We start from the raw sequence: 17413 nt of genomic DNA, 5'->3' as shown, positions 1-17413 counted from the left end.
GAATCACCTGAGGTCAGGCGTTCGAGACCAGCCTGGCCAACATGGTGAAACCCCATCTCTAATAATAATACAAAAATTAGCCAGGCATGGTGGTATACACCTGTAATCCCAGCTACTTGGGAGGCTGAGGCAGGAGAATCACTTGAACCCAGGAGGCAGAGATTGTAGTGAGCTGAAATGAGCTGAGATCGCACCATTGCACTCTAGCCTAGGCAACAAGAGCAAAACTCCATCTCCAAAAAAAAAAAAAAATTTTCAATCAATGGTTGGTTGAATCCGTGGATGTGGAATCCACAATTATGAAGGGCCAACTATATTAGGTATTATAAGTAATCTAGGGATATTTAAATATCAGCTGCCCTGGCCTCAACAGGCCCTTAGGTACATGAAGGGATGGAAAGTTCAGCCTGCCTGGGTCTCTCACCTCAGAAAAGCAGAAGTGGCCTTCAAGGCCTCAGCAGCCACCTCCAGCACAGGGCTGCTAACTGCTTCTTGGAGGGCACGGCCAGCATCTCTGCACATGGCTGAGCTTGTGAACAGCTTGATCTCCTCTGGCTGCCTGAGAAATGGTAGATGAGAAATGAGTAGGTGAACTCTTCTCACTGACCCCACCAGGAATGAAAGCCCACTTTTCCTTCTGCAGTCTGGCCCCTACAAGCCTCATGTTCCACCACTTTGCTCACCGGGTCAGGATTTCAGCGAAAAGCAGCAGGCCCTGCTTGTGCAGCTCTATGTTGTTCATCTTCAGGCTTCCCTGCAGGCTCCTCACCACTGCCTCGATCCCTACCACAGGATGACATGACAGAGGCCAGGGATCAGTGCTCTCTTGTTCCTTCACTGCCCACCCAGGAGAGGTGACAGGCTCTGGACAGCATGTATGAGTTGGAGGCCACTTGTGGAGGGACCCTGACAAGATTGAGCTAATGGGACCAGACTGTGAGAGCTTTGAGGCCGGGCCTTCATCTGATTCATCTCCCCAACACCCAGTACAAGCCATAGCACAGTCCCTGGCACTTGAGGTTTTCAGTGAACACCTAGTGACCAAGCCATATTTTCTCCACTTGGCATACTCCTGTTCCTCCTAGGAGAATCAGGTCAAAACCCCACTCCTCCAAAAAGCCTTCCCTGATCCACCCAGAGCTGTGAACCTCCCCTGAGCCCCCACAGCTCCTGTGCTTCCCTCTAGCAGAGCTCTAATCAGCTCATAATGAAATTTCCCTTTGCATCTCTCTCCCTTTTCTGAGGGCAAGAACCAATGTTATTTGTTATTTCTAAATCTCCAGGTCCCAGCCTGGTGCCTTGCATAAACTAGGAATATAAAATGAATGACTGAATGTGCCTACTCTAAAAATCTAGATGTGTTATAAGTCCCAGACAGTGCACTCACGCCTGTAGTCCCAGCACTTTGGGAGGCCGAGGCAGGCAGATCACCTGAGGTTAGGAGTTCAAGACCAGCCTGGCCAACATGGCGAGACCCCGTCTCTACTAAAAATACAAAAAAATTAGCCAGGCGTGCTGGCAGTCGCCTCTAATTCCAGCTACCCGGGAGGCTGAGGCAAGAGAATTGCTTGAACCTGGGAGGCAGAGGTTGCTGTGAGCCGAGATTGTGCCATTGCACTCCAGCCTGGGTGACAGAGCAGGACTCCGTCTCAAAAAAAGAAAAAGTCGCCCGGCATGGTGGCTCACGCCTGTAATCCAGCACTTTGGCAGGCCAAGGTGGGTGGATCACAAGGTCAGGAGTTCGAGACCAGCTTGGACAACATGGTAAAACCCCATCTCTACTAAAGATACAAAAAATTAGCTGGGCGTGGTGGCATATGCCTGTAATCCCAGTTACTCGGGAGGCTGAGGCAGGAGAACTGCTTGAACCTGGGAGGTGGAGGTGGCAGTGAGCCGTGATCACGCCACTGCACTCCAGCCTGGGTGACAGGGTGAGATTCCATCTCAAAAAAATAAACAAATAAATAAATAAGTCCCAGACAAGGAAGGACAGTTTCAAGAAACTTTAAAAGAATAAATTAGCAAAACTTAGAGACTACCTGGATGGTTAGATATCTGGGGCATGGGAAAGAACTAAATCTAAGGTTGAGTAACACTGTTTAGAATTGTTGTTAACATGCAACAGGAATTCATTTAGTGGCTAAGAGAAGTGTCCTTCCCTTGCTGAAGCGTCTAAACATATATACTTCTGATTATCAGTGAACAGCAGAACATTTGGATATCAATACTTGCATATGAAATCTGGTAATGAGTTTGGGCTGATGAAATGTCTAGACTCAGTGCTCCCCTCCAAGGTGGAGGCTAGCCCCCCATCACTGCTGCTGCTACCCAGCTGCAAACTGCCGTCCACCCAACCCAAAGCTAGTACAGGACCCTTACTACCAACCATACACCGTGTGGCACTTGGAAAAAAAGAGTGGCTCTTCTGCCAGGAGTGTCAAGCAGTTACAGCTGGACCACACGAGCACTTCACTGGAAGAAGAAAGATGCTCAAAGAGGAACTCTGACAAGGGAGAGGATGAGAAAACAATAAATGACAGCCATGTGATCATGATCCCTTAACTGATGCTAAGGCCTTGGATTTATTCAGCACCTTACTCGTGCTACTTCATCTGTTCACATATCCTCTCCATGAGTCATGATCATCAATCCACTAATAAACCTGGAAAGTGCCCTTGGTTATGGTTTAACCTCTTCTTTTTAACAGATGGGGAAACTGAGTCCCAGAGAAGAGGCAATGTTAGTGGCGGAAGTAGAATTGGAACTTAAGTCTCCTAATTCTCAGAATGGGCAGTGGCGTGGATGAAGGAAAAACAGTTTTTAGAGTCAGAGCGACTTGACTTTTTATCCCATCTCTGCCAATGACTAGGCCTGCCAATTATTTCATTCTCTGAGCCTCAATTTCCTTATCTATAAAATAGTGAAGATTAACACCTAAATGTGGTAACATTTGCAATGCATCTCATAACAGTCCCTGCTCATAACAGTCCCTTGAAAAATATTGTTTCCTGTTGCCTACCTGGTCCACAGGTCTTTCCACCACCCCACATTAGGTTTTTATTCATAGGTGACCAAATAAATGACAAAAATCAGTAACAAATTGCTCAAGGTCATACAAGAAATCTGTAGCAATAGGATTTGGATGTTATGAGACATAGTTCATAGGGTCTGTCATACACAATTGAACCTGTCACCACCCCATCCTTTTAGTATAGGGAGGAGAAGGTTAGAAGCGTTCCCCTACCTGGGATGTCAGCGTGGATGAAGGCTGGGGCATGCTTCACTGGGGAGTGGACAAGCACCGCAGTTATACAGTGAGCACTGGCCACCTGCAGGGTTTCATCTCTAGAGAGGAGAAGCTGGAGAAACAGGCAGCAAAAAGTACCCCAGTCACACCATGAATAGGACCAGAAAAACTGGCCTAGGTGCCTCAGGGCAATAGCCTAATTCATTTTCCATCCTTCCTGTCCCACATGGCACCAAGCACAAGGATGGTGCTCAGGAGAGCAGTTATGGATTATGGGAAGGGGTCTCCGTGAACAGCAGCAGGTGAGAAAAATAAGGAAAGAACACAGTGCAAAACCCACCAGGGGCACTCAAAGAACACTGTAACTGTTATCACCAATAAGTGCTCAAGCCTTCATTAACAAAAGTACTTTCAAAGTCCTCATCTGGTTTATTTATTTATGAAACAAGTCTCACTCTGTTGCCCAGGCTGGAGTGCAGTGGCATGATCATGGCTCATGGCTCACTGCAACCTCTGCCTCCAGGTCTCCAGCGATCTTCTCATCTCAGCCTCCTGAGTAGCAGGGACTACAGGCACATGCTACCATGCCTGGTACCTTTTTTTTTTTTTTTTTTTTTTTTTGAGACAGAGTCTCGCTCTGTCGCCCAGGCTGGAGTACAGAGGCATGATCTTGGCTCACTGCAACCTCTGCCTCCCTGGGTTCAAGCGATTCTTCTGCCTCAGCCTCCCGAGTAGCTGGGACTACAGGCGTGCACCACCACGTTCAGCTGATTTTTGTATTTTTAGTAGAAACAGGGTTTCACCATACTGGCCAGGCTGGTCTCGAACTCCTGACCTCGTGATACACTTGCCTTGGCTAGGTGCAGTGGCTCACACCTGTAATCCCAGCACTTTGGAGGCCAAGGTGGGAGAATCACTTGAGCCCAGGAGTTGAGACCAGCCCAGGCAACACAGAAAGATCCCTGTCTCTACAAAAAATTAAAAATTAGCCATGCCTCATGGTGAACACCTGTAGTCTCAGCTACTCAGGAAGCTGAGACAAGAGGATCGCTTGAGCCCAGGAGGTGAGGCTGCAGTGAGCCGTGATTGTGCCACTACATTCCAGCCTCAGTGGACACAGCAAGACCTCAACACTTAAAAAAAAAAAAAAAAAAAAAAAAGAATTTACAAATGAAAGGAAACCTACTTTCTATCACCCAGGCTGGACTGCTCACTGCAACCTCCGCCTCCTGGGTTCGAGCAATCCTCCCACCTCAGCCTCCTGAGTAGCTGGGATTACAGGTGCGCAGCACCACGCCCAGCTAATTTTTTTTTTTTTTTTTTTTTTGAGACGGAGTCTCGTTCTGTCACCAGGCTGGAGTGCAGTGGCGCGGTCTTGGCTCACTGCAACCTCCGCCTCCCAGATTCTCCTGCCTCAGGCATTCTCCTGCCTCAGCGTCCCTAGTAGCTGGGACTACAGGCGTGTGCCACCACGCCCAGCTAATTTTTGTATTTTTAGTAGAGATGGGGTTTCACTGTGCTGGCCAGGATGGTCTCAATCTCTTGACCTCATGATCCGCCAGCCTTGGCCTCCCAAAATGCTGGGATTACAGGCTTGAGCCACCACGCGCAACTTTTTTGTATTTTTTATACAGACAGGGTTTTGCCATGTTGCCCAAGCTGGTCTTGCACTCCTGGGCTCAAGCAATCCACTGACCTAGGCCTCCCAAAGTGCTGAGACTGCAGACATGAGCCACCGCCCCCAGCCAGTATATTATTTTGCCCAGTAAGTAAACACTTGGAAATCTGAGATAGGAGTGGTAGATGAAGACAAGGCCCAAGAAGCACTTGGGTCCCTTTGTTATTGAACCTAGAGACCAGGAATCACAAGACAACTACCTTTTTGAGCACCAAAGGCAGTGAGGTATTTCCTGATGACCCTTCGATATTCTTAGCACTTTCTCCCAGTCCATCCTGGTTCATGATCATGGACACAAAGAGATCATACTTCAACAGCTGCCTCAGCAAACCTAGGAAACAAAGGGATTGGGAAGTAAGGCGAGAGGAACACAGGCACCAGAGTACTCCCAAGATAGCCCCTCAGACATCCCCAGAGAAACTTCTTCTTCATCCCTCCACAAATATGAAGAATGGTTAGAATCCTTAAGCACCAATTTGCTTTTTGCACCCAGCTCTCTTCCACACAGATCTAGTGAGAGCCCACTAAGTGCTAGGCCTAAGGGTCTAGGGACTCAAAAGTAAGCAAGATAAACATAGCCCGACTGCCTCACTCAAGTATGTTTCATGAGGGCAGGAATAATGTGAGTTTTTTCAACATAACATCATCCATCACCTGGCACAGTTCCTGACACATAGCAGGAACTCAATAAATATTTTTTGACTAACAAAGGGAGCATACGCTCCTGCAGGAGAAACAAACACAAAAACAAGTCAGACAAGGCCATGCGTGGTGGCTCACACCTTTAATCCCAGCACTTTGGAAGGCCAAGGCGGGTGTATCACTTGAGGTCAGGAGTTCAAGACCAGCCTGGCCAACATGGTGAAACCCCCTCTCTAGTAAAAAAATACAAAAAGTAGCCTGGCATGGAGGCACGTGCCTGTAGTCCCAACTACTCAGGAGGCTGAGGCAGGAGAATCACTTGAACCCAGCAGGCACAGGTTGCAGTGAACTGAGATGGCGTCACTGCACTCCACCCTGGGTGACAGAGTGAAACTCCATCTCAAAAAAAAAAAAAAAAACAAAAAAACAAAACAAAAACCAAGTCAGACAAATGACCCTTATAATTGTGATAAATGATATAAACGAGAAATACCCAAATACATGAAAATGTATATGAGGATTTAACCCAGTGTGGGGATCAGTAAAGCCTTCCATCAGCAAGTACCATTTAAGCTGAATCTGAAAGATAAGTAGGTAAAACTAGGTGAAGTGGGGAGAAGTATTCCAGGTACAGAGAACAACATTCTAGAAAGTGAAAGAAAGCCAGAATGGTTGGGGGAAAAAAAAGTCCAGAAATTACGTTTGAGAAGTAGTCACAAAAGACCACATAAGCTATGTTAAGGATTCTGGTACTTATGCTGGGATTCATGGTAAGTCACCGAAGTGTTCCAAATAATACATACTGTAACAAACAAGTAAAGAAATGCATGTCAGAATATTAAATATTAAAATTAAATAATGTGGAAAAAAGCCCAGAGGACCGTGGGAAATCAAATGAATCATCTAATCTAGCCTGGGGGTCCAGGGAAGTCTTCTATAAGAAGATATTTGAACCAAATCTTGAAGGATGAGAAGTTGGGTGAGAGCCAACTTCTGGGCAGAGGAGTATATAAAGGCAGGAGAGCATGGTGTGTTCCTGGAGATGCATTTGGTTCAGTAAGGCTGAGTTAGGGTGGGGACAGATAGAGAAGTGAGAGATGAGGCTTGAGAGGTTAATAAGGGTTAGACCATAAACAGCTTATGAGCATAGTGGGACCCCATCTCTACAAAAAAAAAAAAAAAAAATTAAAATGCCTGGCAAGGTGGCGTGCACCTGTAATATCAGCTATTTGGGAGATTAAGGTGGGAGGATCACTTGAGGCCAGGAGTTCGAGGCTGCAGTGAGCTATGAACATGCCACTGTACTTCAGCCTGGGCAATAGAACAGGTCCCATCTTTAAAAATAAGTAAATTAAATACAATAAGAACTTTTGAGGATCTTGAGTTGTAAAGTAAGTGAATAAGATGATATAAGACAGAATATAAGACCCATAGCGCTTCAAGGGTCCAAAGGAAGTGACTACATCCCTGGCTGAGGGGAGAGGGTGGGAAGGAAAGGCTCCAGAGAAGAGGTGACCTTTAAGTGTTGTCTGAAAGAAGGTTAGCACTCCCCTTGACTAGGATAAAAGAGGCCCTCGGGTCTGACAAACACGCAAAGGGTTAATTTTTTTTTTTTTTTTTTTTTTTTTTTTTAAAAAAAGGCTGGCCACGGTGGCTCACGCCTGTAATCCCAACACTTTGGGAGGCCAAGGCAGGCGGATCACGAGGTTGAGAGATTGAGACCATCCTGGCCAACATGGTGAAACCTTGTCTCTACTAAAAATACAAAAATTAGCCAGACGTGGTAGCACGCGCCTGTAGTCCCAGCTACTCAGGAGGCTGTGGCAGGAGAACCACTTGAACCCGGGAGGCGGAGGTTGCAGTGAGCTGAGATTGTTCCACTGCACTCCAGCATGGTGAAAGAGCAAGACTCCATCTCAAAAAAAAAAAAAAAGGTAGCATTTAAAAACGGGAATTCTGGCTGGGTGTGGTGGTTCATGCCTGTAATCCCAGCACTTTGGAAGTCCAAGGCACGTGGATCTCTTGGAGCCCAGCAATTCGAGACCAGCCTGGGCTATATAATGAGACCCAGACTCTACAAAAAAAATTTTTTTAATTAGCCAGGCAAGGGCTGGGCACAGTGACTCATACCTGTAATCCCAGCACTTTGGGAGGCCAAGGCGGGCGAATCACGAGGTCAGGAGATGGAGACTGTCCTGGCTAACACGGTGAAACCCCGTCTCTACTAAAAATAGCCAGATGTGGTGGCACACGCCTGTAGTCCCAGCTACTCAGGAGGCTGAGGCAAGAGAATTGCTTGAACCTGGGAGGCGGAGGTTGCAGCGAGCCGAGATCGCGCCATTGCACTCCAGCCTGGGCGACAGAGTGAGACTCCGTCTCAAAAAAAAAAAAAGAACAGGAGCGGTGGCTAACACCTGTAATCCCAGCACTTTGGGAGGCCGAGGAGGGCATATCCTGGGGAGGCCGAGACGGGCGGATCATGAGGTCAAGAGATCGAGACCATCCTGGCTAACATGGTGAAACCCCGTCTCTACTTAAAAAAAAAAAAAAATTCAAAAAATTAGCCAGGCGTGGTGGCAAGCGCCTGTAGTCCCAGCTATTTGGGAGGCTGAGGCAGGAGAATGGTGTGAACCTGGGAGGCAGAGCTTGCAGTGAGCGGAGATCACGCCATTGCACTCCAGCCTGGCCAGCAGAGCGAGACTCTGTCTCAAAAAAAAAAAAAAAAAAAAAAAAAATTAGCCGGGCATGGTGGCAGACGCCTGTAATCTCAGCTACTTGGGAGACTGAGGCAGGAGAATGGCGTGAACCCGGGAGGCAGAGCTTGCAGTGAGCTGAGATCGCACCACTGTACCCCAGCCTGGGCAACTGTGCGAGACTTCATCAAAAAAAAAAAAAAAAAACTGAGCCAGGCATAGTAGTGCAGGCTGTGGTTCCAGCTACTCGGTAGGCTGAGGTGGGAAGATCATTTAAGCCCTGGAGGTCAAGGATGCAGTGAGCTGTGACCCTACCACTGCACTCCAGCCTGGGTGACAGAACAAGACTCTGTCTCAAAATAAATAAGTAAATAAAAATTTTAAAAATAAAAGTGGGAATTCCCTGTATAACCAGTTGAGATTTCCCTCTGCTATGGTTAGGTGAGCTGTAGGACTGCCAAGGGCCTCACCGTAGGGCCTGTATTTGCACCCTTTTGTTCTATATGCACTAACTCCAACACTGCCCTGCTGCAAGTTACCGCAGATACAGGCTGCTTCATACCTTGTGCTCTGGCCCGTGCTTCTGCCTTCCTCCTCTCCCCACAATTTAGGACTCAGTCCAGGCATCCTTTCCTTTAGGAAGCTTCTCCTGTCCCCTGCTCCTACCCTCTGCTGTGCACCTCCAAGATGGCACTCATCACACTAGATTCTAGTTGTCCATGTGTGTCTTCTACACTGGACTGCGAGCTCCCCCAAGATAAAGCTTGGATTTGATCATCTCTGTGACCTCAGAGCCCAGCACAGGGCCTGCTATAGAATGAATGCTCACTATGTATGGCTAGGTCATTCATAACAGAGCCCCTGATCCAAATTTTGAAAAGAAGCTGCTGTCACCCATAGACTATGCTTTTCTCTACAGCTTCTATCTGAGAACAGGCCCTCACCCAGGCACCAATCACAGTGCCCATCTGTTCTGTCCAAAATAAGAAATCTCCCTGCTTAGAACAGTTGATAGACTTTATGCATTTATGTAAAAAAATAGCAGGAGAAGATGTTAAAAGGGTATGTTGGGGCTTCTAAAGAGCCTCAAGTAACAAGCAGAGAAACCTAGTGCCATGGTTTGAATGTGTTCCCCAAAGTTCATGTGTTGGAAACTGAATCCCCAATGCAGCGGTATTGGGAGCTGGGACCTATGGGTGGTGTTTGGGTCATGAGTTTGGGGTTTGGGTTTGGACCCTCATGAATGAATTAATGCCATCACCATGGGAGTGGGTTTGTTATCACGAGAGTAGGTTCCTCATAAAAGGACACGTTCAGGCCAAGCGCAGTGGCTTGCGCCTTTAATCCCGGCACTTGGGGAGGGCGAGGTGGGCGGATCACCTGAAATTAAGAGTTCGAGATCAGTCTGGCCAACATGGTGAAACCCCATTTCCAATAAAAATATAAAACTTGGCCGGATGTGATGGTGGGCGCCTGTAATCCCAGCTACTCAGGAGGCTGAGGCAGAAGAATCACTTGAACCTGGGAGGTAGAGGTTGCAGTGAGCTGAGAATGCGCCACTGGACTCAAGCTGGGCAAGACAGCGAGGCTCTGTCTCAAAAAAAAAAAAGTAAGAAAGAAAAAGAAAAAAGAAAAAAAAGGATAAGTTCAGTCCCCTCTAGCTTTTTCTCTTGCCCTCTCTTTGCCCTTCCACCATGGGATGACAGAGCAAGAGGGGATTCACCAACTGCCAGCCTCTTGATCTTGGACTTCCTAGGCTCCAGAACTGCAAACCAATAAATTTCTGAACCAGTAAGTTTTTCATTATAACTTACCTAGTCTGTGGTATCCTGTTACAGCAGCATAAAATGCACTAAGACACCTAGGCTTTACCCTGGAGGCCAGAGGGAACCATGGAAGAATTTCTGACTTAAGAAAGTGACAGGATGTGAGCTGTACAATGTAAAGATTAACTTGCCAGCAAATACAGGATGCAACAGGGCAGGCAGTAAAGGCAGAAAAAATTGTTGTCCCACTTTCCTTCCTATTTTCCTCCCTATTTTCCTCCAAAGGCAACATTCTTAAGATGTCATACCAACTCTAGGCATCTTTCACACAGTGTGTCTCTTATCTCTCAAACCTTGTGGCTTCTACCTTTTGCAAAACAGCAAACTTCCCCACTACTAGAGAACCTAATATCTCAAGTCTTCTAGCAAAATGTCAAAAACTTATTCTCCCTTTTTTCTCCAGCCTCATGTCTTACCCAAGCAGTTAATCTGCAGCTCCTTTGTCTGGGCACCATCCAGGATGGAAAGGAAGAGGGGAAAAAGCTTCTCCCGGAAGTGTCCTGAAAGCATCTCAGCTGCCACTGGTGAGGAGTATAGCTTCCCATAAAGGTAACAGACAGAAGCTTGTATGCCCTCACTGGGGTATACTAAGCCTCTCAACAGATGCTCCATCAGGTTGCCTGTCCAGAAAACAACCAAGGAGCCAGGGGAAATTTCACAATGTCAACTGCTATATGAAACTCCAATCTATTATTCCTAACGGGGTAGTAATGGTAAGTCCCTATAATCCCCCATGATAAATGCTTTCTGCATGCTTAATCTAAAGGGAAAACCAAACTGGGCACAGTGGCTCACACCTGTAATCCCAGCACTTGGGAAGGCCAAGGCGGAAGAATCACCTGAGGTCAGGAGTTCGAGACCACCCTGGCCAACAAGGCGAGACCCAGCATCTACTAAAAATACACAAATTAGCCGGGCATGCTGGCATGTCTGTAATCCCAGCTACTTGGGAAGCTGAGGCAGGAGAATCGCTGGAACCCATGAGGCAGAGGTTGCAGTGAGCCGAGATCATGCCACCACACTCCAGCCTGGGCAACAGAGCAAGACTCCATCTCAAAAAAAAAAAAAAAGAAAAAAGAAAAAAGAAAAAGAAAGCCAGGTGCGGTGGCTCATTCCTGTAATCTCAGCACTTTGGGAGGCCAAGGTGGGAGGATCACTTGAGGCCAGCAGTTTGAGACCAACCTGCTCTACACAGTGATATCTGGTCTCTAAAAAATAATAATAATTAGGCTGGGCACGGTGCCTCATGGCTGTAATCCCACCACTTTGGGAGGCCGAGGTGGGCAGATCACTTGAAGTCAGGAGTTCGAGACCAGTCTGACCAACATGGCGAAATCCCACCTCTACTAAAAATACAAAAATTAGCCTGGTGTGGTGGCGGACGCCTACAATCCCAGCTACTCAGGAGGCTGAAACAGGAAAATCACTTGAACCTGGGAGGCGGAGATTGCAGTAAGCCAAGATCATGCCACTGCACTCTAGCCTGGGTAACAGACTCTGTCTCAAAAAATAATAATTATTATTATTATTAATTTTTTTAAAAAGGGGAAACCAACTTGAAGAAGTTATTTACCATTTGGTAAATCCTCTGAGAGATATTTATTTGCATTTCACTGATAGAAAAAAGTGCTTCTATATTCCAGAATTCCTCCTTCCATCCAAAAGGAAGGTTCATAGTAGGTACTTAATTAATTTGTGTTAAAGAATGAATGGAGCTGGGTGCAGTGGCTCACACCTGTAATCCCAGCACTTTGGGAGGCTGAGGGGGGTCCAACACCAGGTCAGGAGATCAAGACCATCCTGGCTAACATGGTGAAACCCTGTCTCTACTAAAAATACAAAAAATTAGCTGGGCGTGGTGGCAGGCGCCTGTAGTCCCAGCTACTCGGGAGGATGAGGCAGTAGAATGGCGTGAACCCGGGAGGCGGAGCTTGCAGTGAGCCGAGATCGCGCCACTGCAGTCCAGCCTGGGCGACAGAGGACAGAGCGAGACTTGTCTCAGGAAAAAAAAAAAAAAAAAAAAGAATGAATGGAAGGCCGGCGCAGTGGCTCACGCCTGTAATCCCAGCACTTTGGGAGGCTGTGGCAGGTGGATCACCTGAGGTTGGGAGATCGAGACCAGCCTGACCAACATGGAGAAACCCCATCTCTACTAAAAATACAAAATTAGTCCAGTGTGGTGGCACATGCCTGTAATCTCAGCGACTCGGGAGGCTAAGGTAGGAGAATCACTTGAACCTGGGAGGTGGAGGTTGCAGTGAGTCGAGATTGCGCCATTGCACTCCAGCCTGGGCAACAAGAGCAAGACTCCGTCTCAAAAAAAAAAAAAAAAAAAAGAACAAATGGAAATAGTCCAAGAATAGAGTCAAGAAACTGACCTTTTTCAAATTGACCGACATACAGTACATTTTGCAGATGGGGAAACTGAAGGCTAAAGCAAGAAAGTAATGACTTCCCAGGTGTACAGAGTGAATGGGGCACCCAAATGGCAGTATGATAAAAGCAGGTAAAAGGGTAGTGGCAGCTCCTCCCACAGGTCACTCACCGTGCTCCATTACAAGCTCGTCTGCCAGAGCAGGGATGGCATCCACCAACTTGCCAAGAAGGGTCAGGGTGGCCAGGCTGCCTCGCATGGAGGGCATGTTACACAGCTACAGAAAGTGAATATGCTCCATTCTGTCAATTAGGATCAGGACAGATCTTCCTTCCACCAAAACTGATCTTGCCCTACCCACACCAATGCCTGTATTGCATGTGTCTCTCACCACAGTCAGCAATCAGCTTTTTTAGCTTAGTGTCCAACTCCCCCATTGGACTGGGAACTCCCAGAGGAAAGGGACTGAGTCCTCTCAGAGTCCTCAGTACCTAGCTCAGTGCATGCTTGTTAAACTGAATTAAAATCTGCATATTTTGCCTCCATAGAACCAGAAGTTGGAGGACAAAAGTTTGAAATGTCATAAAGACAGAACACTGACTCAATGTAAAAAAAAAAATTATTGTTGGCCAGGCATGGTGGCTCACGCTGTAATCCCAGCACTTTGGGAGGCCGAGGCGGGCGGATCACGAGGTCAGGAGATCGAGATCATCCTGGCTAACACAGTGAAACCCCGTCTCTACTAAAAGTATAAAAAATTAGCTGGGCGTGGTGGGAGGCGCCTGTAGTCCCAGCTACTCGGGAGGCTGAGGCAGGAGAATGGCATGAACCCGGGAGGCGGAGCTTGCAGTGAGCCAAGATCGTGCCACTGCACTCCAGCTGGGGAAACAGTGAAAGACTCCGTCTCAAAAAAAAAAAAAATTATTGTTATCATAGTTATTACGGCTACTATTACTGAACATTCTCTGTATACCAGGCACTATGCTTCATGCTTTACAGGGAGAGTCAATAGTCCATATTTTACCTTTTCTATTGACTAGCTAGTCATACCACTTTTGGCAAGATTCTTAACTCTGGTGGGAAATAATAATTGTAACAGCTTTATAGGGTTGTTGATAGGGCTGAATGAGATATTACATATAAACCACCTAATACAATGCCTAGCCTATAGAAAGTGCTCAATAATTTATAATGAAATGTTGCTCTTGATGGTTTTAACAAGATAAACATTTGTCTTCCTTCCGCAAATAAAAAGTTATTCTGATATTATTCCTCAGTCTTAAATATAACATAAAAGCTGCTCTTTAACTGATTTTTTTTTTTTTTTAGATGGAGTCTTGCTTTGTCACCCAGGCTGGGGTGCAGTGGTGCGATCTCAGCTCACTGCAAACTCCACCTCCTGGGTTCATGCAATTCCCCTGCCTCAGCCTCCCCAGTAGCTGGGATTACAGGCATGCACCACCACGCCCAGCTAATTTTTTTTTTTTTTTTGGTATTTTTAGTAGAGACGGGGTTTCACCACAATGGCCAGGCTGATCTTGAACTCCTGACCTCAAGTGATCCACCCACCTCAGCCTCCCAAAGTGCTGGAATTAGAGGTGTGAGCTATCGTCCCTGGCTAACTAATTTATTTGACTACACTGAAGAAAGCAGATTAAACATACCATATCCACTCAATGCTTACCTCAGATAGAAGCAAACGCCTTCAGTACAAAGTAAGCTGATAGAACCAAACATCTTCAGTACTAAGTAATGTATACAATTCAAAATTAAATAAAACCACCAAAACAAGACATAGAGAACATATTTCCTTGACAACGTCATCAAGGAAATCTGTATTATAATTAGGAAGTCACAGAAAATGGACCATGGGATGATTATGCCAGAAAGATGGCACTTCATTCCATGGAGGTAACATTTGGGAGATTGAAAGGCGAAAGAAGAAAGCTGTAAAGAACACTGGAGCAAGATCAGTGGACCCAGGCCTTAGCTCTGACTCTGCCACCAACTCAGTGACCTCAGGAAAGCTCCTTTTCCTCCCTGGACTTCAATCTCTCATTTGTTCAAAGAAGGGTTGACCCAGCTCTGACATCTGAGGATTCTGAGAGACTCAAGAACCCATAGCTATTTACTGACCTCTTTGTGGCACTCATCCAGCAGGCAATGGATGGTCTGCTCCAGCTTCAGTTGCGTTGTGAGCTGAATAAGGACTGAACAGACACAATAGTATTACTAACCAGGAGGCACCCCAACCCAGAGTCCACCTTCCATGGCCCTTCTACTCAATCAGTGCAGGGTAGTGATTTGCCTGGGCTAACTGGTATTATTCTTTTCTATTTCTTCCATTTAACTATGTGTGCACAGGCCAGGCGCAGTGGCTTACGTCTGTAATCCCAGCACTTTGGAAGGCCGAGGCAGGCGGATCACCTGAGGTGAGGAATTTGAGACTAGCCTGACCAACATGAAGAAACCCTGTCTCTACTAGAAAAACAAAATTAGCCGGACATGGAGGTGCATGCCTGTAATCCCAGCTACTCGGGAGGCTGAAGCAGGAGAATTGCTTGAACCCGGAGGCAGAGGATGTGGTGAGCCGAGATCACGCCATTGCACTCCAGCATGGGCAACGAGAGCAAAAACTCTGTCTCAAAAACAAAAAAAAACAAAACAAAAAAAAACTACGTGTGCACATCTAAACTAAAGGAGTTTCTGGCTTCTTTGGTTTTTTTTTTCTTTTGATTTTGCTTTTGCTTTGTTTAGAGACAGGGTCATCCACGCTAAAGTGCAGTGGTGTGATCATAGCTCACTGCAGCCTTGAACTCCTGGGCTCAAGCAATCTTTCCACTCAGCCTCTCAAGCAGCTGGGACTACAGGTACATGCCACCATGCCTGGCTAATTTTTTAATTTTTCTGTAGAGACAGGGTCTGTATTGCCCAGGGTAATCTCAAATGCCTGGGCTTCAGCAATCCTCCTGCCTGTCTCCCAAAGTGCTGGGATAATAGGTGTGAGTCACCATGCCTGGCCTTCTTTGTTTTATATCAGTGGTTCTCAACTCAGGCTGCACATTAGACTCACCTAGGAAGCTTTAAAAAAATTCTAATGCCCAGCCGGGCACGGTGGCTCACGCCTGTAATCCCAGCACTTTGGGAGGCCGAGATGGGCGGATCACGAGGTCAGGAGATCGAGACCATCCTGGCTAACATGGTGAAACCCCGTCTCTGCTAAAAATACAAAAAAATTAGCCAGGTATGGTGGCAGGCGTCTGTGGTCCCAGCTACTCGGGAGGCTGAGGCAGAAGAATAGCATGAACCCGGGAGGCGGAGCTTGTAGTGAGCCGAGATCACGCCACTGCACTCCAGCCTGGGCAACAGAGCGAGACTCCGTCTCGAAAAACAAACAAACAAACAAACAAACAAAAACTAATACCCAAGTCCCACCCCAGACCAACTGAATGTCTAAGGGAAAAGCCCAATATATTGTTTAATGTGAATATATCTATATATTGCTCCACACACACACATCTATTTCTATTTAAATATACTTAAATATATTTAAATGTTTTATACTTTAAAATATTTTTCTAAATATAAAATTCTAGTGTATTTCTAAAGTTCTCCAGGTAAGTCTATTGTGAAGCCAGGTTTGAAAACTGCTTTTGGGCCAGGCGCAGTGGCTCACACCTGTAATCCCAGCACTTTGGGAGGTCAAGGCGGGCGGATCACGAGGTCAGGAGATCAAGACCATCCTGGCTAACACGGTGAAACCCCGTCTCTACTAAAAATACAAAAAAATTAGCCAGGCGTGGTGGTGGGCGCCTGTAGTCCCAGCTACTCGGGAGGCTGAGGCAGGAGAATGGCGTGAACCCAGGAGGCGGAGCTTGCAGTGAGCCGAGATCGCGCCACTGCACTCCAGCCTAGGCGACAGAGCAAGACTCCGTCTCAAAAAAAAAAAAAAACCTGCTTTTTTTTCTTTTTTCTTTTTTTTTGAGTCGGAGTTTCACTCTTGTTGCCCAGGCTGGAGTGTAGTGGCATGATCTTGCCTCACTGCAACCTCTGCCTCCTGGGTTTAAGTGAATCTCCTGCCTCGGCCTCCTGAGTAGCTGGGATTACAGGCACCCACCACCAAGCCTGGCTAATTTTTTGTACTTTTAGTAGAGACGGGGTTCCTACATGTTGGCCAGGCTGGTCTCAAACTCCTAACCTCAGGTGATCCGCCCGCCTCGGCCTCCCAGGGACTATAGGTGTGAGCCACTACGCCTGGCCAAAAACTGCTATTTTATATTATCTCTACTATTTCCTTCCTCAGTTTGCTCCTTTATATATACTAAAAAAAACAAATTATAGGCAAGTTCCTATAGCCAATTATTACAACATTATCTCTCAGCTCCAAACCCACCCTTCTCTACAATCATTTGTGGTACTTCTGCTGGTGGCTTTGAGGAGAGATTCTGTAAGGTTGGAAAAGCTGCAAACTAAATTCAGCAGCTGCTGTGGGAAGGTTCTGTCACTGCAGGGTCAAGAAGCATTCTAGGCTAACACGCACAGAAACAAGAAGCAGGAAGAAAGCAAATAGGAACCATGAGGAAGGAGCAAGTCCTTCACCCCTCACCCTTAGTCTTCCTCTAGTGCTTTCCACCTGGGTGAAGTTCCTGAGGTCTGATGGTTCTGCAAGTCATGCTGATACCAACCAGAAGTGGATGGCTGCAGGATTGTAGCCCCACTCAAGGGTGGCCTAGAAGGAAAATGATGAAGGAAAATCCCCCGGGTGGTCAGAACTTCAAGTGGTACATTGTATACATTAGCTAGACTGAGAGATGGTCAGAAGTACATACAGATCATATTGACTTATGAGCAGCTACTAACTCTTTGGCTAGATGGTCACAGACTTGAGAAAGACACAATTGAAAGACTGGTAACTGGGCCAGGCACAGCAGCTCATGCCTGTAATCCCAGCAC

General features: G+C 46.7%; 1 protein-coding gene and 1 pseudogene across 1 annotated transcript in view; one reads left to right on the top strand and one right to left on the bottom strand.

The window, feature by feature from the left end:
- MEI1 (meiotic double-stranded break formation protein 1) overlaps positions 1-17413 on the bottom strand; it is a 98142-nt gene that overhangs the window by 66636 nt on the left and 14093 nt on the right. Inside the window, exons 4-11 of the mRNA XM_054469945.2 lie at positions 14597-14670; positions 12632-12737; positions 10503-10706; positions 5126-5256; positions 3245-3359; positions 2387-2503; positions 684-783; positions 425-559 (exon numbers count right to left, since the gene is read on the bottom strand). Coding sequence (XP_054325920.1) covers positions 425-559; positions 684-783; positions 2387-2503; positions 3245-3359; positions 5126-5256; positions 10503-10706; positions 12632-12737; positions 14597-14670 — 982 coding nt within the window. The remainder of the gene's footprint in view (positions 1-424; positions 560-683; positions 784-2386; positions 2504-3244; positions 3360-5125; positions 5257-10502; positions 10707-12631; positions 12738-14596; positions 14671-17413) is intronic.
- On the top strand, positions 7090-7198 carry LOC129023769 (U6atac minor spliceosomal RNA; annotated as a pseudogene).

The sequence above is a fragment of the Pongo pygmaeus genome, chromosome 23 (genome assembly GCF_028885625.2).
Source record: "Pongo pygmaeus isolate AG05252 chromosome 23, NHGRI_mPonPyg2-v2.0_pri, whole genome shotgun sequence".
Taxonomy (NCBI): domain Eukaryota; kingdom Metazoa; phylum Chordata; class Mammalia; order Primates; family Hominidae; genus Pongo; species Pongo pygmaeus.
Note: the sequence above shows the minus strand (reverse complement) of the source record. Positions and strands in the feature narration are given on the sequence as shown.